We start from the raw sequence: 24,449 nt of genomic DNA on the forward strand, positions 1-24,449 counted from the left end.
TTTTTCAGTATGGTTAGATGTTGGATATTTTCTGCAATAAAAGCGAGGCCTTTTTTTTCACTTCATTATTTAATAAGTTCAGGAGTTTTATTTCCAGAAAACTGAAAAGAGCAAGGCAACTTTAAACAGAAGAATGTAATAGCTACAGGCAAACATGAAACTTTTTTTAATTTAATTTCATCATTATATAGCATATATGTGCATTTCAATTTTATTGTGAAAGAAAATCTGTGGTATTTTGCATGCACAGTACTGAAGATGTGATAAGTTTCAGGAAATGTTAAAAAAGATCTAGGCATGTTTTTTTTTGCAAAATGCTTAACTGAATATTTTGACTTCAGTGTTCTTAACATTCCTGTTTATGTAAGCTTTAAAAATACAATTGAAATATTGAATATAAGCCAGGTAGCCCTATTAAATATACATGTAAAATATATTTTCACTTGAGGCTAGTATTGCTAAAAAATTGTATACCTGTGGAAAGAATTTTGAGACACAAAATCCTGAAGACATTTATTGGAACTTGCAAGAAAAAAATAAATTCATCTGTTAATCTCAAGATGGACTTTATTTTAGTTGTTTAGAGTATGGCTTGTCACATTCATATCATAATGGATGTGTTGCCTGGTTATAAGAGTCTTATAGATATGTTGTTCAGCATTTAGTAGATGGTAGTGAATTAAACTGTACTATTGTATGAAATGAGAGATACCTGTACATGATAACAGGGGAAAGACTAGAGAGAACAGCAAGGTCAATCTGACTTAACTTTTTCTTCCTAATTTTTAGCCCAAGGCATAAAGATTTTCACGTACCTGTTTAGAATTTGAAATTGTTGTAAAATTGTAGTACTTTACATGCTTTGAAATAATTTTTACTTATTAAAAAAAAATTGAAGAAGTAAATTAGAAACAACTTTCTTATCAGTTTCTTATTTTAAATGCCTTTTGGGTTGTCCCTAAATCCTTTTGTCCCAAACCATATATTAATGTCTGAACTCCCTGATGAATTTTAGAAGTCCTATAGTCTTGTCTATTATGTAAGTTCCTGCTAAAAATTTGGCTAGTAAACAAACAAACAAAAAACAACAAAAAATCCTAAAAACGAAAACCTAAATTTTTAGCCTTCCATCTCTAGTACTTTGATTTTGACATCCTAAAGACTTTACCTTGTGTGGTTGATTGTGCTCATTCTCATCCTGAAAAAAAGCTGCAGCTGCTTATGAAAGCTTTAATAAAGACAAGCAACTTTAAATATACTTTCCATTTTTTTCCATAATGTTAATTACAGAAAACTTACTAGCACCTTGGTTTGTTTCCAGACGTATGAAGGAAAGTTTTAAACGTTCTCCCAACAGTGTTTTAAAAGCATACATATTTTAGTTTGTATTTTTTTTTTAATTCTTTCTTGTGCAGCGTTTTTGAATGATGCCAAGTTGCCTATCATTAAGTAAATCATAGTGGTTTATTGTTTACTATCACCCAACAAAAATCTAGAAAATGTAGTATTTATTATCAAGATAATGCCCCAACATTTGGTTTACTAATGCAGTATTCAGCTATTGCATAAGGCAGTTGTCAAATTGTTTAATGGATTCTGGTAGTCAGGAGGGCAAACACAGTGCTGATCTTTTTCTTCTAGATCCAGATAAATACTAAAATAAAAGATTTAAGAACATTTGAGTTTTTCTCAAGGGAGTTTTTCTCATGTAAAATGGATAGGAACTGTAGTAACATGAAGAAAAATAGATGGATGAACTGTTGAGATTTACATAACTAACGTGTTATGTAAGTGTACGTTGTGACTATCAAAATGAAGAAAAAGGCATTTGTCAAGAGTATGTGTCCTTATGTACTGCTAGAATTTTGTTCTTGGCATAAGATGACAGTTTCTCTCTGAACTTTTTTGATCAAAGAAGTACAGTACTTTGAAGAATGGAACAGCTATGAGAAAAGATTGAAGTATGTGTGGCCTCCTTTCTTTCAGCTTGTTTAGACAAACTTGTTTTGCATTAATTTTCTGATATGGGAAATAGCATGAATGCGTGAGCTAGTTGCCACAGAGGCAAAAGACTGTGTTATTACCATATTTTAAGTCAAAGAACTTTTTTCAACGTGCACCCTGTACTTGTTTGGCACTAGTGGTAAAAGCAAAGAAATTTTTAAATGTGCATTTAACTAAGTGAGGAAACTTTCTCTAGTCCTTCAGGAAAGGAAATGATGACATTTCTGAGTAGAAAAACAAAACAGAATCTACATGAAATTGCCTAATTTTACCGTGAAGCAATTCAGCAAGTAAAGGGTCTAGCATTTTCTGCAACTTCTTACAGCTCAGATTTATATTAATAGCTAAATATTTCTAGAAATTGTGCTTGACCTTGCCCTGTTCCATATGAAAACTAGGGAAAGACAAGGAAATTCAAGTTTCAGTGATCTTTAAATTTTGATCTTTAACTTGCTTTCTTAAAATTAGAAGATTAATTTCTTTGCTTTTTGTCATTGGTTCTTGAGTAGGTGAAATGAGCTTTGATATTGAGATTATGAGACAAAATTCCATCAGCAGGCAACGAGTTTCAGCTGAAAATAACTGTAGTAATTCTTCCTAAGTTTGGTTGACCATAGTAATGCTAAATGTATACATAAAATGCTAAATGTATACATAAATGTGTGTATATATTATTTCTAAATGTAATTTTAACCTACAGCATGAAAGGAAATGTCTGTTGTCACAAAATGTAGAAGTGACTGTAACAATCAGAGCATTCCTAGGCTTGAAACACTAGGAGTTCATGAGTCAGAAATGCCACTGAATAGCAGCTCTGTGGCTTTGAATGAGGTTCTGCATCTGCTGTTTTTGACTCTTGGGTTTATGTTGGCATGAAATGTGACAGTGGTTTTGACAGCAGTTGAAGTTGTTTTAGTAATCAAGCCATCAAGAATTTGGTCCTCACCTTTTGTAAAAGTGAATATTATTCTGTGAACTATCCTTGGGAAAATGGAGATTGCATTGCCCAGCTTTATATTTTTCAATATTTTAAGTGATTTTTGAGAAGAGGTTTTGCTAGTTATGTTTGTGATTCACTCGTTTATCCTGGCCCAGTTGCTTTTTTTTTTTTTTTAATTTGATTTGCTGAGGAAGACAGATACACTTTTTTGTGGTTTTAAATAACATCTAACTTAGCTGTTTGTATAAGAACTTTCAGTTACTTAGGCTCATATTTTTGTGTCTTTACTTTTTATAATCAGTATTTTATGGTTAAACAACTATTGCTTGATGCCAAAACTTCTTTTATTTCCCTTTCCATTCTAGGAAGATATGAATTTAAATGAAGACAAGAAGATGCCATTGAGAGAAAAGGATTTTAATACCAAAAAAGAAATGGTGATGCAATACATTAGCACTGCTTCAAAGTCTGTAAGTACATTTTGATGAAATATATGAAAAAAATGACTTAATGTTTACTTTGCTTACTATTACACAAGAAAAGTAATGTACGCATATTACTTTCTTTTGATTAACTTATTTCTCAGATAAAAACATTTTTAAAGGACATTATCTCATAAGTTTACAAACTGCAATAAAAAATACCTAGTGCAGGGCCAATCTGTCTGGATATTGTTTAAGATGAGCCTATGAGAGCTACTAGTCCTTCTATAGCATAAAAATTCTTTAGTACTGGAAGATTGGGAAGTCTAGTCAATTTTTCTTTTTTAGAGATACTTCACAGAAAATCAGGAAACTTCAGGCTGCGGATACAACATCCCTGGTGTTTCTCAGCCCAGAACAAAATACCTAGGTTTATACATTGTTGATACTCCAAGCCTCCACAGTCATTTTAAGAGCTAAATTGTTTGATTTAAAAAGTGACTAATAGTAGAATATATATGGCTGTGCAGAGTTGCTGCATCTGTGTATGTTGCTGAAACCTTACCATCTTGATGATGGTGTTAAGACTCCCTTTCTTGAGAGAGAAATTTTTGTGCTGGCTCTTGATTTCCTAGCACTTACTGCTTGCAAAGAACTGAAGCCTGTAGCTGATGAGTAGGTTTCATTGATCCTTTTGAACGTCATTTTCAATAAAGATTTTTTTTTTTGGTTATCATCACGTATTTTTTGCTAGTGGAGCCTATAGTACTATGCACAGAGCAGCCATACGAGGTACTGTGTTGAAGAAGACAAGTCAGTTTTCCTCCCCCAGGATAGTGGTTTGTTCCAACACACTTCTGTTTTGCCCCAGCAATATTGTTTCTGTTTTCCCCTCCCTGACTTCCTACCTGTCCTCCTTTGTGCTAAGGGAGATCTCTGATGAATAATTCATACAGAGAAACTCTTGTATTTACTGAACTATGTTACTACTGTTATATCTTTACTAGAGATAGCATTCAGATTTCTGAGGAACTGAGGAGATTTTCTATGATGTATAAATTCAGCTGTTTGATATGGTAGTCCTGCAGATGGATATGATTTAGTGTTGGTGCTGTTGGGATGGGAAAGTCATTATCTCCCACCATCCTCCTTGCAAACTCTTTGTTGCCAGCATGTTCTTAAGTGCCTCAAGTGCACTGGATGCACCAGGTGCCCTCTCTATCTTAAGGGAATAATGCACTTGCATGCCCTACTGCACTTGGCAAACTTTCCGTGTACCTTCACTCGAGGAAAGAGATGTGAGTTTTTTTCAGAAGAACTGAAATGCTGAGTATGTGCCTGAATGTTATGTATAACTGATTCCATCTCAGGTCTCTGTTCCTATTAATGAGATACATACTAAGCTATCTTATGTTGGTACAAAATATATTCACTTACAACCCTTCTTACAGAGTCCTCACCAGGCTTCATTTAAAGTAGTTTTTATTATAAAGACTATTGAAATGGAGAACAGGTCCCTACTGTAATAAATTACTGAATATGAAAGAGCCTTTAATGATGAGTGGACTCTACTATAACTGAAGCTTCATCATTGGCTTCAGTATCAGGATTTCTCTATCTTGGAAGTGAAGAACACTTTTCCGAGGTTTACAAAGCATGGCTCTATTACTGGTATATCTAGAGATCACACTGTTTATGGCAGATCTATGTATATTCAGTTGCTTATTTATGTACAGAATACTGTGACCTACCTTCTCACATGTATGAGATGTTTAGAATGAATCCATCGCTTTAGGACTAAGGAATGTACTTTTAAGTAACTAAAGTTCTGCAGACAGGCATATCAAGGTTCAATATTCCTTAATTTGTTTCCTTTTTACTTAGAAAGTTTTTAAGCAGTTAGCTAAATATACGCTTCTGTACATGTTCTTAAATGTGCTGTTATCGTCAGCCTTTATTAATATTTTAAGAAGCTCCCTGTAGAAGAGTTTTTGAGCGTGTACAGCCTCATTATCTGGGGAACGTACTGAAAATTTGGACAATAATATAATTTACATGCTTGAATAATTCTTCTGAAGTAGTTCAGAATATTCTGGTATTATATATTTGTTTTCTTGTAATGTACAGTGTTTAGATGAAGCCTTATTTCTTCCTTTAAAATTTCAACTGAGAGGTATGTATTACATACTGCTTTAAACCATCAGGGTTTGAAAATCTTAAGAGAAATTTTTGTTTCCTGTGGTATCATGTCTTATTTATCAGGAAGCATTCAGGATCAGAGAATCATAGAATGGGGATTGAAAGGGACCCCAAGTATTATCAAGTTCCAGCCCCTCTGCCACAGTCAGGGCCTCCAGCCTCCAGAAGAGGGAACATAGTTGTATTAAAAGGCTACCTCATCTACCAAAGTAAATTTCACTTCCCTGTATGTGAAACATACACAGACTGAATTTTTAAAGTGAGTTCTCTTCTCAAGATTTCATTTTTGTTGTTTAGCTTAATCCCTTGTAATGTAACTGAATTAATTAATTCTGACTTCATACTGCATCTGCTCACAGACCAGTTGTTCTTCAGTTGAGCAATTAAATTTTGAGAGGCACTGATGCCTCAAGATATTTCCTGTTTCTCAGTTAATTCAAGCATTTTGAACTTAAGCAGCTTTTCCCATGCAGAAATATAGCTAATATAATCAGTTTCACAATTGATATCAACTACAGTTCTCATTTTACTTGAGCAGCAGCAGATGCATCATATTCTTATTAAGTAGCAGAACTGTGTTATAATGGTGAATAATAAGTAGTACTTGGTACTGTGGATATGTTGTGCACACACTCATACAGTTCACTGGCGTCATCTGCACAAGGTAATGTTCAGGTGGGGAAGTGAATGTGAAACAGAGCGGCTGCATGTTATTTCAAGTCTCCATTGCTTATGATGGTGTCTTTGAATGGGTCAGATGAGATTTCCTGAGTCGTCATTCTAATAAACTTTTGTTGTCTACCTGGATTAATTTTCCCTGTGACCTGTTGCTATTACTTTCAAAACACCTTCTAATTATCTTATCTGTACGTCTTGTCCATATGATTTTCCTACTTGACTATTTCTGCATCAAAAGAAGGCTGTTTTACCAACTATTTATAAGTATCTTAGCTGTATCCAGCTTGGTCAGTTTTACAGCAAGAACTGCTGGGATATGTCAATGAAAATGACAAGTTCTCCACCCAGGATATTAATCCATATGCTTAAGCATACGAGTAGTGTTTATCAATTAGTCTGTGCACAGCAGGAGCTGCCAGGAGAGTTTCTGGGACTTTTTGAAATTCCCACTTGGAGAACTTCTGTAACATTTAGTTAAATGTTTTGTTGTGACGGCTGCTAGGAGTGGTTGGTCATCTTGTCTCTAGCCACTCCATTATCTCATCCATGCAGAGGATAGCTGAGCAGATCCAGAACAGCACAGGGAACTGCATGCATACATTTGCACACAATTGCAGCCCTGACCCACTGTTACACCAGAGATTTGACTTAGATTACTTACACATGTCACAGCTGTAACTCAAATTCCATAGACTGTTACTCAGGAGTATGTCTTGTGTTAAAATGTTTGGGCATTTATTGTAATGGGATGGATGTGTTCAGTATGCAAGCTGTTGAATAATAAAACAGCAATCCTTGTCACTGATCCCCTTTAGGCATTTAATTTGTAGAGTTTTATACAACATTCTTTTACCTTTCATATTCTATCAAATCTGTTATGTGCTTCTTAATGTTACTAGTTTTTTAATTTGTTTTTTGAGATCTTTTACATTTGGATTAGAGATTCTCCTCAGTTATCTCCTCATCTCTGTTTAGCTTTAACACAGCCATATTTACAGGGAAGCTCAGCTCGCTTGCCTGATTGAAATGTAAGTTACTATCTTGGTGAAGAGGGTGATTTTAGAAGTTTTAGATCCAGGGCTTGAAAAGTTTTTTGTGGAATATTCTTGCCAACTAGATGTATTTTTAAGGAGGTGGTGTGTTGTTCCTGACATTACCAATGTATACTGGTGGTAACTCATGGGTCCAGAGAATATCTGAATAGGTGAAAATACGAAGTAGTTGGCAAAAAATGAATCTCCTTGCATTTCTGCTAGTTCTCAGATATCCTTGGGGCTGGGGACAGCTGAGCTTAGATTCTGAGTGATGTTCAGTTTGATGCTGTAAGTCTGGTCATGTTCACTATCACAGTAACAGATTCACAAATAATGCGCTGCCCAAGTTGTCTGGTTGTGTTCAAATGAGCTCTCGTGACCACCATTAAGGAATTTGGCTACGCCCACTAAGAACTCCTGTGGCTGGATTGAGTAGTTCAGTTCACCTCCCTTGACTACCTGGTGATGCTCTTTCACTGTGTTCAACTGAGTTCCCATCAAGACCTCTGCAAGTCAGATTCTGACTGTTTGGACTTCAGCATGTGTCAGTGCACCTGGGAAGTAATAATCCCTTGCATTTCTTGCTGAGGCACTCCATGAGATCTTTCTCTGCGTGTTTCTGCTGCCTGTTAAGATCCACCTGAATGTCAGTGTCATCTAATCTGTCAGCCACTCTTACTAATTTTCAATCTTATCGCTTTCAGAAACTGTTTTTGTAGTGCTTTGCTTCCGGGAACAGGAAAGTATAACTTTCAGCACTGAAACTCTTGACTTAAGCCCAATCAGCCTCATAATATAACCAATATAATAATAAAGTGTTATTAAGTAACTCTCTTTAGTGCTATATGCATAACTATACCTCTGCTCCTAGCAAACTGAGTCTTTCCATTGGGTCAACCCAAATATAGGTTGCATGCCTCCTCCCCATCCGCCCTGAAAAAAAAAAGTGAAGAAGTGGATACTATTAAGAGTATAGTGAATGCTTCTTAGACTTTTAATTTTAACTGCAAATTCTATGGCTGCTTTGGTTGAATGTGACTGTTGTTTTGCGTAAAACTCTGGATATCTGTGCCCTCCCCAAATGTCATTAATATTTTGAATTTACTTTAAACAACATTTCTCATCATAGATTCAATGATGAGTTGAAGTAATTGTCTTTTACCTTCTGTTGCTTAAAATAGGAAATAGAGGAAATATTTTGTCTGTATAAAATTGCTTTTATAGCACTGCATTAGCTTGTCATTGCATTTTCTTTTCGGTGTCCTCATGTCCCCATTTGCCTCCTCACCCATGAAAAAAGACCAGAATCCAAAAAGCAAAATTTGGGTAAAATTCTTATTTTAAAATATCATGTTATTGCATCAGCAGTCGTGTTTGTGTTGGGCTGGGATTTATCTTTTAGAACTTAAGTTGCTCCTTAAAGTGTTCAAGTCCCTCCTTTTTTTTACTTTACTTTTTTTTTTGTTTGTTTGTTTGTTCTGTTTGTTGTTTATTTTCCTGAGGTGTTTACTTCATCCCTTAGAACCAAGGTAGTCTTTTTTTTCTGTAGTTCTAGCCTCATACTGTTGTGCTGCCAGGATCTTGAAGAAAAAAAGTGTTTTACGGCATGTTACTGCAGTGATATCCTGAATACTCTTCAGATGCACTGGTTATTCAGTCTATATTCCCATAAGAATGCCATGACCTACCTGGATGCTTGTCCTGTGATCATCTCAGATTTTTTTTTTTGTTGTATTGAGTATTGAAAATTAAAATGTTTGCAATGCACAGAATTAATTTGTTACAAAAACAGTATTTCACCAAGTGTGCATGATGCATTTTTATGTTTGCTGCCTGTTACTTTTGACTACTGATCATAAACTTAATCATGAATTGGCAAAAATGTAATCAGCATTCAATATAAGCAGTGAATGGATAACAAATAGCTGCAGACTTAGGACTAATATATTGTTTTCCCACATCTTGTGGATCAAAACCAAAGTTTAGTCATCAGTAGTTTATTCAAGTGCTATACATGCCAAATAAAAAATGAATTTGTTTTCTGTTTTTCAGGGAAGTCTCAAGAACAGTCGAAAGATTTCACCACAAGAATTTATTCAGGAATTAAAATCTGGATCAACAGATGAAAGACTAGTGACTTGCTTAGAATCACTTCGTGTGTCCTTGACTAGTAATCCTGTCAGGTAATACAGAATTTGAACATCGTTAACAAATAATGCAAAGATTGATCACATTCTTATTTCTTCATGGATTAAAATTAATAGATCTCTAGATGTCTTTCAAGGTTTTCGACTTAATGAATGTGTATGTTTTAATGAACTATTATATCTTTTTTTCTTTTTCTGCATTAATTATATACCTTCTGCAAATATTGTTTTTGTAAAGCATATTTTTAATTAACAGAGAAGATGAGAATCAAGTGATAGCGAATAGTTTTATCCTGGTACTTAAAAACAAAACAATAACAAGGAAACAAACTGAAATTACAGGTTATGGCACTAAGGAAAAAATCTCAAGAGCAAAATATATCCTCTGATCTTGATCACTGTTCTTCAGGTGAATAAATGGGACAGAAATATCTCATAGTTACAAAAAGTTCATGAAAAGTGATTTGGTGATCTAGCTGTAATACGGCTAACTGGTATTACAGATAGCATCATGCTACAGATAATTGATTATCTACAACTATTTATTCTCCTTTCATATAGTAGTTGCAAGAAACTTAGATAATTCCATTAAGAGAACTTTTTAAAAATGCACTCAGAATGGAACACTGACGGCTACTTTGGTATTTTATCTGGCTGACAAAAAGCTGTGTTGCCTCCAGGTATAGGGCAAGTAATTTGTTATTCTGTTGTGGAAGCAAAGGAAAGGACAATAATAACACAACAGTATTTTACACACTAAATCATTCTCGGCCTCTTCAACTGCTGGGCATGTGATAAAGTGTCTGCGTACAATTTCATCTAATACAAAATATGGTAAGAAACATCTAGTAGAATCATTTTTAGATCAGATATAGCCAGTTATTCTCAAAATACTTGATCAGTGTTTGCCTAATCTGTTTCACCCTGTTGAGGAGAAAATCTATTTTAATGTATTTATACATTTACATGAAAAACTTATAAAAACATCTGATTCTAGTGTGTAATTTAAATAAGTCCATTATAATTCTGTGTCTAGCAAAACAAAGAACATTTTAATCCCCTCCTGTGATGAGAATGGAAATATTTTGTCTTTCAAAAGAGCTTCTGCATCTTACCTTTTATTATTTCCAGTAGAATGACTTATTATTTGTCACTGATGAGGTCCCACTATTATAGGAGTATCTGAAAATTCTGATTACTCTTCAAATGTAATATAAATAATAATAATAAAGTATTATGACAACAAATAAATTTTACTCCCAGATAAATAATTTTTTACCCACTGTGTTCAATGGTGTGTGAATCACAGAATCACTGAAGTTGGGAAAGACCACCAAAGTCATCTAGTCCAACCACTGCTCCATGCTCACTACACCTTATCCCTAAGTAGCACATCTACCTTTTTCTTGAAAACTTCTGGGGACCTGGGGACCCACTACTTCCCTGTGCAGCTTGTCCAATGCATTACCACTCTTCCTGAGAAGTTTTTCCTAATATCCAACCTGAACCTCTTCTTGTGCAATGTGAGCCCGTTACTCCTTGTCCTATCACTAGTTACTTGGGTGAGGAGACTAACCCTCGCCTCACTGTAACTTCTTTTCAGATAGTTTTAGAGAGTGATAGGGTCTCCCCTGAGCCTTCTTTACTCCAGACTAAGGAATCCCAGTTCCTTCAGCCACTCTTTATAGCATTTGTGCTCCAGACCCTTCACCCATTTTGTTGCTTTGATAGTCTGGACAGGCTCCAGTGTCTCAGAGTCTTTCTTGTAGTAAGGGGCTCAAAACTGACACTGTACAGTTCTGTACTGAACACTGAAGTGTGCAGCCTTACCAGGGCCATGTACAGAGAAAAGATCTCCCTAGTTCTGCTGGCTACACTATTTCTGATACAAGTCAGAATGTCATTGGCTTTCTTGGCCAGCTGAGTATGCTACTGGCTTGTGTTTACCCAGCTGTTGATTAATACCTCCAGATACTTTTCTTCCACCTAGCTTTCCAGTCGCTCTACCCCAAGCCAGTAGTGTTGGCGTGGCATTACTGTGACCAAAGTGCATGACCTGACAGTTGGTCATTGTTGAACTTCATCCATAGACTCAGTCCATTAGTCCAGGCTCTTCACATCCCGCTGTATGGCCTTCCTGCAACTTAGTGTCATCTGAAAGCTTGCTGAGGTTGTATTCAATCTCCTCGTCCAGATCATCAGTAAACATATTAGTCAGGACTGGCTCCAATATTGATCCCTAGAGAACACCTCTAATGACTGGTCACCAGCTGGATTTAACTCCTTCCACTGCCATTCTCTGAGCCTGGATGTCCAGGCAGCTTTTTATCCTGTGAAGAGCATACCTGTCAAAGCCATGAGCTACTAGCTTCTCCATGAGAATATTGTGAGAGACAGAAACAAAAACTTTAGTAAAGTCTAGGTAGATTACATCCACAGTCTTTCCCTTGTCCACTAGGCGGATCATCTGGTCACAGAAGGAGATGCTGGTCAATCATGACCTGCCTTTCATGCTGGCTGGACCTAATGCACTGGAGAAAACAAAGTAATGTTAGTGCAGTGAACAGTAATTTTTTTTCCTAATTCTCATAAACTTTTTGGGGATGTTGAACTTCTGATTTTTCAGAATAGATGTTTCATTATTGCGTGAAAGACAATTATTTTTTTTAATACAGGACAAGGTGATCTTTAGCATAAGCTTTTTAAGTAAAATAATGTAAAGAATTCACAGAAACTATTGCTGCAACACCCACAACAGAATCTTTATTTTAGTGATTATAGAAACTATTACATCTGTATCATGCTAACTATCTTATGTTCTAATTATGATTTTGTAATCAATTAATAGTTAAAAGTACTATGCTAATTTCATAGTAGAGAAAGAAAGAGTTCAAGAGAGACCCGTTATAAAATAAATTTCTGTCTTTTTTAGTAGTAAGCGATCTAAAATTTTATGACATTAGTATGGAAAGTTAACTAAAGTTGTTTGGAAATATTTCCTGTCACTTATTGAAACAGAAGAGTCTTCAAGTATCCCCTTCCCTTAAATCACAGTGATGTATAAAAAGCAGAACATGTCTTCTGTTATGACTATAAATGTTAGTGTTGTCTGCGAAATGTAGGATTATGTAATTGATCAAACATTGTTTCAGCAGTACCAAGAGGTGCTATCCAGGGGATGGTTGCAGTAATTCAGGCAGTCAATGAAGAGTAGAACTTTGTTGTATCAAGCCATTTTGACCAAAAATAAACAGAAATTTGAAGCAGTTGTCTGGTAGAAACAGCTTGCCAAGGACTAGTCTCACAAAAGTTAGCTTTGGCAAGAACTGATTTTTTTGTTGTGTTCTTTTAGGAAGTATTCATGTGCGTTCATATTGCAGGGAAACATTTCTGTATTTTCTGTAGGCATTTTCTTCCTTCTTTACCATTTGGTGTTGTTTAGATTCTCTAATTTTTATTAGATACTCTAATGTTTGTTTTTTTTAAGGTCATCTAATTGGGCCAAGGAGTGAAGGCAATGCCCCTTGATCCTCTGTTGAATAAAGATGAAATTTAGGTCATAAAATCATCAAGTTGTACTGCTTTTATTTATTCTCAAAATTTTCATTTATTTTAATTAATATTTGAAATATCAATTATTTTAATGTCTTCCTTTCTCCCTAGCTGGGTAGAAAACTTTGGACGAGAAGGTCTGGGTCTTCTGTTGGATGTTTTGGAAAGACTGGTTGAGACAAAACAGTAAGGATAACTTTCTTTAAAATTGATAGTTTTTATTGTTATGTATACAGCATTTAATTACAATATATATATTTTTTAATCTAATCAGCCAGGACAAAGCTGTGAAGAGAAGCCAGCATAAGGTTATACAGTGTTTGAGAGCCTTCATGAATAATAAGGTATGGGATTTTCTTTAATCTGGAAGTTTGAACGACTGCTGTTCAGTCTGTTGTTGTATATGATCAGTGAGCGTGTGTGTACTTTGGAGGAGCAGAGGGTTGGTCAGCTGTGACTTGAAAAACTTTCTGCCACATCTGTTTGCAGATGCCTGCTTTCATAATAGTATAAACTTTTGATGCTGATGTTTGCTCTCATTAAAAAATGAGTGACCTGTTTTGACCTTTTCCTCATTTAATTTTTTTTTTTATTTGAAAGAGTTAAATATGATTTGAAATATATGCTCAAGGAAACTGTTGTCATATTGTACTGGACTTTCAATATTATCATTTGGTTTTCTTCCAACTCTCCTTATAAGTATTTTTCTGCTGTTTAGTATGGATTGGAAAGAATTCTGGGAGAAGAGAGAAGCCTTTTGTTGCTGATCAAAGCAATTGATCCCAAGCAAACTAATATGATGACGGACATAGTCAAACTCCTTTCTGCAATGTGCATTGTTGGAGAAGAAAGCATGTAAGTACTGCATTTAGCCAGACATAGTATAGTAAGGTAATTTAGGATGATTAATATTATAATTGTATTTAAATGAAATGCTGAATTTTTCAATTAATTCTTGAAAGTAGTATCTGTACTGTGTTGTCATTTTTGAAAATACCTTTATCTGTTACTTTTTTTATGGTTGTGTTGGTAAGAATTTTCTTTTTTGGCATGTGAATGAACTGGTTAGATGGAAGTAGTTTTGCAGCCATTTTTTTCCTAGAAGTTTTTTAACATTACTTTTAAGGTGTTTTAACCATTGTAATCTAGTAAGTCATTTTTTGGTTACATAAGTCTCCAAAGGAAACAAGTTATGCTTAAACCTCCTACATTTGTACCCTAGAAATTGAAATAGGTGAATGTTCTGGCAGCATGACTCTTGATATGACAAATGAACAAGAAGGTTAAGTATCTCTCCTGAGTGAAATGCTTTTATTTTTGTATAGCCTTGAAAAAATTTTGGAAGCTATAACAGCAGCAGCAGAGGAAAGAAATGTTGATAGATTTTCTCCTATCGTAGAAGGACTTCAGGATAACTCAGTTCAGCTGCAAGTAAGCAATTTTTTGCACCAATAGTCTTTACAACAAGCAAAAATAATTTAATGTATTTTTCTGCATTACAAAAAGGGATACTGAAGAAAAAGAGATACTGTTTTAAATAAAGGTTCAATTTGGGAATGTTTTTTAAAATGTAATCTTTGAAAATGTATTATTGGAAGATTCAGCCTTGAGAAACATAGTGATGTGGTTGAATTTGCTTTCTTCTGCTTACTCAGATCTTACAGATTTTTTGAATTAAATTTATACTGCCTTTTAAAATAAAGCATGAGTCATGTATTGGATGCAAAAGTATCTAATTTCTAGTGATACTAGCTTAAAATTAAATGTAAATATTCATAGAAAGCGAGAATTTTTAGCAAAATTTTTTAAAAATAATTTTTAAATGAACATGAAATCTGTCTCTCATATCTACTTCTTGACTTTATTTGCCTTCACCCAAAGTGAAAGCAAAGAACTCTTCACCTTATTTTCAGTTTGCTTCAGTTGAGATATAGAAATACAGAAAGATGCAAAGGTTTATAGTAAAATTGAGCTATCTTTATAAGTCATTATTCTATTATTGTGAATAGTAACTTGTATTGATTTTCATGTAACTTGGGTGAATGAAAAATTTTTCGTATCATATTCTGAATTTTGCCACAGTGGCAGGAGATAAATCTGCAATTTGGAAGAAATGGTTGTATTACTCCACTGTCACCTTTTGTATTACATAGTTCATATCTGATAGTAAAAATTGCTTTTGCTTTCTCAGTCTTTTTAGTAGTCTAGATATCAAATTGGAATATAACTTGTTGAGTAAAAAAATGTCTTTCTTTAGTCTCCAGTATTGTAAAAGTCACTACCAAAATACTTTGTTTTCTGAAGCGCGTTCTAGAATAAAAATTCTGTGTGTGCTGAGCTTAGGTCAAGGAAAGATTATATAAAAGATTAAAGGAAAGTGCATTACTTTGATTGGCGAAGAGATAGTTGACTTCTCTTCTGTTTTTGAAAGGTTTTCTTTATAGGTATTGCCATTTTTCTTTCCCATGTGAGAGCTGATGGCAAGTCATTTTTCAGAATCTTGTTGCCATAGCAAGAATTAGTTCCAGTGATAAGACAAATTCACTTTTGGGCAATGGCTTTGTGGTCCTTTATATAAGGCTCAGCTTACAGTAAATGTGAATGAGAAAGAGGGATTGAAGGAGGGAATGTGTGACAGGAGGAGAGGAGGAAGAGGAGAAGGAACTTTGAGCCTCAGTTGCAGTTGGTCTGGAAAGGGACTGCACAGGGAAATTGTACACTGTAAGACAACAAATTTCCTTCCTGTGTTCTGAGGCTTTTGAGCCTGCAGACCAGACACAAGTTTCTCGTAGTAATGGGTTTCTACCTTTAGTGTTTTTGCAAGAATCTTAACGGTTCTTTAGTATTAGTTTTAAGTATGCAATCTGCTATATGTCTCGCTTCCTTTGGAATCTGTTTCATCTAGATTTCAGGGTGAGTTATGTTTAAGTTAGTAAATCTCTGTTGAGTATAATTTTTGCTCAGTGTTTTAGCATCCTGGAGATAGCAGGCAATAGGAATTTGGGCCAGGAGTGCAAGCTTGAACATTCAGGTCAATACAACATTTAGCTCACTGCATTTGTGTTGGTTTTTGTTGTTGTTGTTGTTTATTTGGTTTTTGTGCAGTTTTTTTCTTTTTTTTCTTTTCGGTTGTTTTTTGTTTTGTTTTGTTTATTTATTTTTATTCCTTTTTGCTTTTCAGAGTTGCATATATTCACATGTGGATCTGATTACAAAAAAAAAAAAGCTTTAAATCATTTTTCTATATAGTTCAAAAAGCACACCAAAACTGCAGTAAAATCAGTCCCTTAGTGTATCTGCTGCTTCAAAGAAAATAAATGAGTACACATGATTAATTTATCCAAGAATCGTCTTCTACTTTTTTAGAAATTAATGCATAAAGACCTCTATATATCTATAGGCATGTAAACAATTAATAGCTATTTTAGATCAACATTTGTGAGTAAGCTTCAAATATTACAGTTGTGAACAGTTGTTGGTAAGCAGCCCGCTTGATAAATAGATAGATACCAATATGAATGGCAGTTGAGACGGTTGGTGTACAGCATAAAAAATAGTTATAGCTGATTTTCTCTAAGCAGTTAGGTCTTTCTTATAAATATGAGTGCATTCATGCTTAGTATTTACTTAGTATTGCTCAACTTCCTTAGTGAGATAGTACTGATGAGATAACTGAATCAGTGCAGAAAACTTCAGCTGAGTTGTTAACTGTGCAGTAACCCTTATTTTTCTAGGACTGCTCTTCAGATATTCAACAAATACTTTTCTACTAGTTACAGCACTATAAAATTGCACTGTTCCTTGTTTTGGGATTTGTTATCCTCTGATACAGAGGAGAACAGAATTTTTAAAACTGACAATTTATATGTTACAATTAGAGTACTTAAATAATTTGTTAAATTGGATTTACTGAGGATTTCAAGTTTTCTGAAAATAGCTAACATGTTCCATTTACTGTGTTTTCTGGTCATAGAAACTTAATGAAATTTCACATTTTTTGGATTTAAGCTTGCATTTGTACACTGTCATCTAAAAAGCTTTTTTCTTTTTCAGACTGTAAAAATGCTAGCTAGGTTTGTTTATTTTTTTTTGCTTTTTTTTTTTCCTAAGGCTTCTCATGTGAATCAATTGTAAACTTCTATAACGATGACATTGACCTAGTGGTTAATTTGACAGTGTTTTAATGAGACAAAAGTTTATAGTTGTCAGTTACTTGGCATATTTGCCTTGATTATCTGCCTGATATATGTAGGCTTGCTTTGTAGCAAGTGAATTTGACACTAACAACTGACCTTTTCAATTTTAAGTTGACTAACATTTCTGTTACTTGAAGGGTGAATTTATGAGAAGCCTTAGTATGTTAATTTTTGTATTTTCAGTGAAACCTCAATATATCTACTTTTTTATTTGCTGAAAGCAAAGGATATTCTACTTCGGATCTTTCATAAAGATTATCAGCAAGTATAGAAAGAGTACTTAAATATTTTTGGTTCAAGATGGGATTGGTGATCCTAGTTTGAGAATATAGCTACAGCCAGAAGTAATATTGAACTTACTGAGAAATATTTTTATGTCAAAGTTCTTTCCTATTCGTCAGTAGCATTACCCTCATAGTATTTATAAATTGACAGAGAATACCATTTCATCCTTCTTTTTCATCTAATAACAAAAGAATGTGAGGTTGTATGGCCTATGATATTTTGGTTAGCCGAAACATTTGGCAGTTCTTGGCCATTTGGTTCTAATGAGATTCTTTCCATAGATGAGTAACTAATACGAGCAAAGCACACCTTACCTAAATGCAGAGACCGATAATATTATTTAAGATTCATGTAAATGTGCAAATGTACATTTGTGTAGACAATACATTTCATTGCTAAGAATATTTTAGTATTAGCAGGGGGAAACAATTTTGGAAAATTAGTAAAGTATGTACCAAAGCCAAATCTGCATCTGGCTAAGTATTAGGAAACAAAATTTAACTAAATCTATATTATCATTTGTCCTTTCTACAACTATTGATAAAAGTGAGAAAAGTGAAGATCTTCCTGCAGTTTTCTTTTCTCAAGATATGAAATAAGATGATGCTTAGCCACCTATTTAGTATTAGTAATCATGTCTGTGTGAGGAAAAGTTGCTGTGAGCTACTAAATTGTCAACACTTTCCATGAGAAAAGTACCAGTTATGTTATCTTTGTGTTCAACTGAGAAAAATAACAGCATTTCTCAGAGAATGCAGAGAAAATCAGGATTCAAATTTCGAGCTGTAAGCTCTCACCTAGTATCTCATTGGTCTACTTTCTTATAGAGGAAAACATTCAAATTGTTGCCATTCTAGGTGAACTCAGTGATCATCCATGCAAAGTTCTCCTCCTCCCTGCCCAGGAAAGAGAGCTTAGAAATTACAGTCCTTGACACCGCAACAAAATTTTAGAAGGCCCATCAAAGAGTTGTATATTACTGTATGTCTTTTAAGTATTTGAGCAAAAAATAATTGGACTTATTCAGGCATCTTCTCAAGGTCTGCAGAATCTACAACTTTTGATGAATTGGCTGTAGCTGTAGACCATTTTTTCAAAATGTATTGGTCACAATGAATTCTGACTTCCTAGGAAGCTAATTTACTTGTCTTCACTGAACTTCTTGCTAGTTCAGCAGAAGTACCTCTTCGTTATTGAAGATGAGATATATTTTAGATGTGGACATGGCCTTGCCTCTTTTTGTCCATGACTGAAAAATTCAAAAGACTGTCAATCTCGTTCAAGGTAATTGAGTGTAAAAGAATGCTGTTGTATTGTCAGTTTGGGCCCACTCATCTGAAGTGCAAGTAATGACTGATTTTTCTGTGTACCAAGAGTTGACATTTATAGAGCTGTCAACTGGGGCATCACAGCATTTTCTTCAGGTACTTTGAGAATTGTCAAGGAACAATTTTGCATTTGGGACTACTATCCTTCAATTTTTAATTAGGAACAGAGAAGACAATAACTTATGAGTGGATACTGCTTGGAATTCTGCATGTAGAGAAAAATAATTTAAGAAAATGAATTATTTGTCTGTCTGAAAAGAATTGTCTGTAAGAATTACTTTTTTCTTCTGCAAGAGGTTCTCTCAACTATGTAGAAGATGTTTTCTCTTTGGTCTTACCCTTTATTTGCAGCATTTGAGATTGGACAGAAGGACCTGAAGGGCCTGTTGATGCTTTCTTCTGATAAACACTGTGAATAAGCAGTGAATGTGTTAGGAAACAACTTATTTCAAATAACAGTTTCCAATTTAACACAGCCATCTCAGGATTTCTTTCTGAAATTTTAATTAATTAATTAATTAATTGATTAATATTTTTGGGAAGGAATTACCATGTCTGTCATTTAAACTGTATTTCTATAATTAGTAGTAGGGAATAAACTCATTGCCTGACTACTGTTAGGTCTGAGGTCAATAATACTTTCTGGTAATTTAAGAGTTATAAATATCAGTTGATATTTGAATTTGCAGAATTTTTAAAGCATATTGTTAAACAGATTTAGCACTACTTTAAAATGGGTATGTCACAACCTGATATTTTCATCTTTAATTTAAAAAACAAACAAAAAACCCCTCAAAAAAACAAACAAAAAACAGGCATTAGTTTTATTTCTGAGGCATTTTTGCAGTTGAGACTTTCTTCCTCCTAAGCAGAGGAAGATGGAAGTAGAATGTTAGTTATTCAAAATTTTGTAGGCCAGAAACAAACAAGCTTTTTTTTTTAAAAAAAAAAAGAAGAAAAAGAAGAATTCTCAAATAAAGTAAGCCATCGAGCATTCTGAGTTACTTTCACAACATGTCAGATGTCTTTGTGTATTAGACAAATGTATGCAGTACTTGCAGTAGACAAATGTATGCAGTACTTGCAGATACACACATTTCCTTCAGGAGGTTCCCATTCTTTTGGGCTGCCATTTGGAAGCCATGTGGGATACACTGAATGTGTACTATATGGTCGTGTTTAAGATTGTGAATTGGGTCGTATCCTAGAGTGCCCTAGTCACTCCATTTGTGTTGTAAAGAACTGAGCTGCTTATAGAATCAATCAGAGAACTTGTTAACAAGAATGGGAGTTCAGCAAAGGAGTTTAACTACATGTAGGAATTCGTCTGTGTATGGACATCTAAGCGTAGATATCTGAAGTTTGAACTGTGTTGTACTGGGAAACTCTAATAATAATCTATTTCTATAAGAATAATTCTGTTTCTTGAGTTCTATCTTATACGTTAAACATACACTGCTTATACCAAACTTGCTGCTGTTTTATTGACTTATCTTCAGAGTAGAAGAGTATTAATATATTTTATTCAAACTGTGAACTTCAGAATAGAAAAAAATGTCTTAGTTCTTGAATCTTTCAATGGGTTAAAACTGCCTATTGGCAAGTCACTGTTCATCAAGCTGTCCAACAAGTGTGAGGGATATTTTTCTCTTTCTCTTGGTTTTGATATTTCTTCCTGAGATCTAACTTTCCCAAAAGCAAATTACTCAGAAGTAAATTTAAGTGAGGTGTTTTTTTGATTTGGTTTGTTTCCTCTTGTATAACCTGCACTCTTCTGCTTTTTGCAGACTTCTCTTTGAGGGCTGCAGCAACTGTTCTGAACAAGATTTTAAAGGTCATGACAGACAAATATTGGATACAAATATTTTGTTCAGTTTCTAAAAAAGCTTGATTATGCAACAAGAGAGTCTTAAGTTTTCTTCTATTGGGTACTGCTAAAACAAATACTTGGGAGATTTTATTCAATTCACATTGGGCACCATGTGATATTGCATGAAATTTTATTTTATTTTTTAAAGAAACTTCTAATTTAATAAACTCTTTTCTAAATCCTTATAAAAGATTTTGATATTTTACAAACTTTTTTCTGTTTTGAAAATCAGACTTAGGCCAGTCAGAGCTTTCTTGCCTGTTGCTTGAGCCTTCCAACAAGTCTCATGGGTCTGTGAGAAAAATTTTGCTTCACAAAGCCATAGAATCATAGAATAGAATCATAGAATCACTCAGGTTGGAAAAGACCTTAAAGATCATCAAGTCCGACCATGACCTAACCATACTACCCTAACAACCCTCCGCTAAATCATGTCCTTGAGCACCACATCCAAACGACTTTTAAACACATCCAGGAATGGTGACTCAACCACTTCCCTGGGGAGCCTATTCCAGTGCTTAACAACCCTTTCTGTAAAGAAGTTTTTCCTGATATCCAGCCTAAACTTACCCTGGCGCAACTTAAGGCCATTTCCCCTTGTCCTGTCACCTGTCAATAATGAGAATAGACCAACCCCGCTCTTGCTATAAGCACCTTTCAGATATTGGAAGAGAGCAATAAGATCTCCCCTCAGCCTCCTTTTCCCCAAACTAAACAGCCCCAGTTCCTTCAGTCTCTCCTCATAGAGCATATTGTCCAAGCCCTTCACAAATCTTGTTGCCCATCTTTGGGCCTGCTCCAGCACTCCATGTCCTTTCTGTACTGAGGTACCCAAAACTGAACGCAGTATTAGAGGTGAGGCCTCACCAGTGCCGAGTACAGGGGCAGGATGACTTCCCTATTTTTAGGGAAATCCATTTCTATCCATTCTTGATAGAAACTAGGATGCCATTGGCCTTTTGGCCGCCTGGGCACACTGCTGGCTCATAGTCAGCTGACTGTTCATCAGTACACTAAAAGGACCAAGGTCCCTTTCTATGCTACATTTATCCATATTATTCATTTCTTTGTGTTGCAATTAGTCATACTATTCAATGAATTTGTTCTTTAGTTCTATTATACTTCCAATATATTTGCACAGTAGAAGGATCAAGCTTACCAGGCTTTCCAGATCACCCCCAAAATATCCTTTATCATTTTCCTGTTTGTCAGTGTACTTTTAAACATATATCCAGAAGCAAGTACTAAAAGAATTTTGGATTTTATTCTGACCTGTTGGGTGAATCCTCTTTTGTGATTTAATTGTTGGATTTCTTTTGGAAGTTTTTCTGACAACCACTGAACCTATGATAGATTCTGTCTTTCTCTATTCTAGTGTGGGAACTATTTTCATGCACACGTAGAGATCTGATGAAGTGTTGCTGAAGTTTGTTTTTTTCTGGGTACTCCTTCTTTCTGTAATCTTTGCCTGACCCTACAGATCATATAAATTAAAAAAGAAAATGCTATTATTATCTCAGCAGGCCTTTACCTGTGATTAATTACAATAATAATTTACTGTTGTTTTAAATGGCTGTGATTCTGGAATTCCTGTTAATTCCTGTTCCTGTAAGCTACAGGTTTTTCTAATATATTTCTTCATTCTTTGGAAAAGATGCTACTTGCTAGTTCACAACAGAAATCAGTTGGCCTGTTTCTTGCTGTTGATCTGAAAAACTGCTTCCCATCAGGTGTTCTATGAAGCTGAGTACATTGAAAGAGGGAAGATTTTAGCAGAGAAGGAAAAATAATCAAACCGTTTTGTTCTTTAGGTTCACTTTAGTTTAAAATCAGTGTTATGTCTTCTAATACTTTCTTTCACTGTACACACAGACATTAGCCTTTACAGTTTTCTGTTATGTCACTATGTATACATATATCTGTAAAAATTTATATTTATCCTATTTTTTATATGTTGAGAATTATACTTATCAAGGCATTTGTGGCAAACGGACTAAATTGTAAAAATGGCAACTTCAAAAGAGTGAGAAAATATTTGATTTTTGTGGAATTTTGTAAGCTTGTGTTTGGTATCCCTAGCTTGTGGCTGACAAGAGATCTGAGTATTTTAACTACAGGATTGTAATGGATTGATGGCATGCTATCTAGTAGTTTGATTTGTCTTTTTTTCTTTATGAACATTGAAAACTAAGAAATAAGACTGTGTTGTTTTTTCTCTGTTGTAGGTAGCTTGCATGCAACTCATCAATGCTCTTGTTACATCTCCTGAAGATTTGGATTTTAGGCTTCACATCAGAAATGAATTTATCCGCAGTGGATTGAAAGAGATACTACCAGTAAGCATCTTGCAGTCTCTCTTTGTATTGCTATTTAAATTACTGGACTGTTTGAGTCTGAGAGGAGAAACGGAGAACAAGTTCTAATACATCATTCTCAAGGGCATTTTATTAGGTTAGAGCCTAAGCAGTTAGATATTAGAATCAAAATAAGAATGAAAAGGTGAAGTGTGCTCTCTTAAGCTTATGCTGAATCCTTAATCTTTTACAGCTTTGATTTAGAACAGGCAGCAGAATGTAATGCAGCCACTAGTGAAGCTAATTGAAGCCCTGTTTACCTTTTGCATATTAAAATTATACATATTAAACTTAACTCATTTTAAACTTTAAAATAATGTAGATTCATGGAAGTTACGAAAAAGGTAAGGCTTATTTCCTTATGGAAATGCTAAATTTGCCAATCTTTCTACTGTTTCTTCCTTGCAGCAATTGAAATGTATTAAAAATGAAGCACTAGATATTCAGCTGAAGGTATTCAATGAGCATAAGGAAGAAGACATGATTGAATTCTCTCATCGTTTAGAAGATATTAGATCTGAACTAGAATATCCTTTTGATATTGGCAAGAGAAACATGAACAAAAGAATATATATAATAAAAATTTTTCTATGTAGCTTTAGTTTAAAACAACATTTTGACTGAACATTTGACTGAAATGTTTTTTACTCTTTGTTATTCTCCTTAACTCTTTTACTGAAGTAAATGATGTTTACAACATGGTATGGAATACAGTTAAGGACACTAGTGCTGAAGGATATTTTCTTTCTATTCTCCAACATCTTTTGCTAATAAGAAATGATTATTTTATACGGTATGTTTAATGTTATATTGTATATTAAGTTATATATAAGTGTTATAATATATATTAAGTGTTAGTTATCAATTGTTGTTTAAGCATTAATAGAGTGTCTTCTACCATTTTATTAAATGCATTTTAGTATTTTTCTCAACTGAATGCAGTTTGTAATTATTGCTTTGTGAATTCATGTTTGAAAGTATCAGGAATGAGTCAGAATGTTGTCTGTGTGTTTTTTCCTCTTCTGCTTGGGATCCAACTCCATATATAAACAGAGAATACTGGTTTTATTGAGATCTGAAGCTTGTTTCCTGCAAGTGTAAGTGATCAGGACAGATCTCTTAATGCTACTAACATGGTTTATAAACAGTTGTAACTGTGTCATGTATTTGAAACAAAAAGAAAAACATAATGCTCAGAAGTGTACTTTGTTCATAGATCTCAACTTATTAAATAAGAGTGCTTGCCTGACTTGGGTACATCTGTGCTAGACTTCTTCCACTGGAATGATTTTGAAGTGACAGCTTGCACGTTCTGGTCAAGTGGTCCAGCTGTGATACCAGTTGGCATTTTAGAACTGTTTTATTTTAATGAAGCAGGACCTCAGTGTATCCATAGTGAAAAGTCATAAAAACAGAAGGAATCAGCTGAAGGAAGAGCCT

The 24,449-nt window shown here is 34.4% G+C and overlaps 1 protein-coding gene across 4 annotated transcripts in view; it reads left to right on the forward strand.

Moving 5' to 3' along the window:
• Positions 1 to 24,449, forward strand: part of DIAPH3 (diaphanous related formin 3) — a 234,604-nt gene that overhangs the window by 25,150 nt on the left and 185,005 nt on the right. For all 4 annotated transcript variants that reach the window (XM_010728753.3, XM_010728755.3, XM_031557836.1 and 1 more), the window contains 9 exons: positions 3,310 to 3,414; positions 9,330 to 9,460; positions 13,088 to 13,162; positions 13,251 to 13,320; positions 13,695 to 13,831; positions 14,302 to 14,407; positions 22,881 to 22,991; positions 23,418 to 23,536; positions 23,686 to 23,802. In XM_010728753.3, coding sequence (XP_010727055.1) covers positions 3,310 to 3,414; positions 9,330 to 9,460; positions 13,088 to 13,162; positions 13,251 to 13,320; positions 13,695 to 13,831; positions 14,302 to 14,407; positions 22,881 to 22,991; positions 23,418 to 23,536; positions 23,686 to 23,802 — 971 coding nt within the window. The remainder of the gene's footprint in view (positions 1 to 3,309; positions 3,415 to 9,329; positions 9,461 to 13,087; positions 13,163 to 13,250; positions 13,321 to 13,694; positions 13,832 to 14,301; positions 14,408 to 22,880; positions 22,992 to 23,417; positions 23,537 to 23,685; positions 23,803 to 24,449) is intronic.

The sequence above is a fragment of the Meleagris gallopavo genome, chromosome 1 (assembly GCF_000146605.3).
Source record: "Meleagris gallopavo isolate NT-WF06-2002-E0010 breed Aviagen turkey brand Nicholas breeding stock chromosome 1, Turkey_5.1, whole genome shotgun sequence".
NCBI lineage: Eukaryota > Metazoa > Chordata > Aves > Galliformes > Phasianidae > Meleagris > Meleagris gallopavo.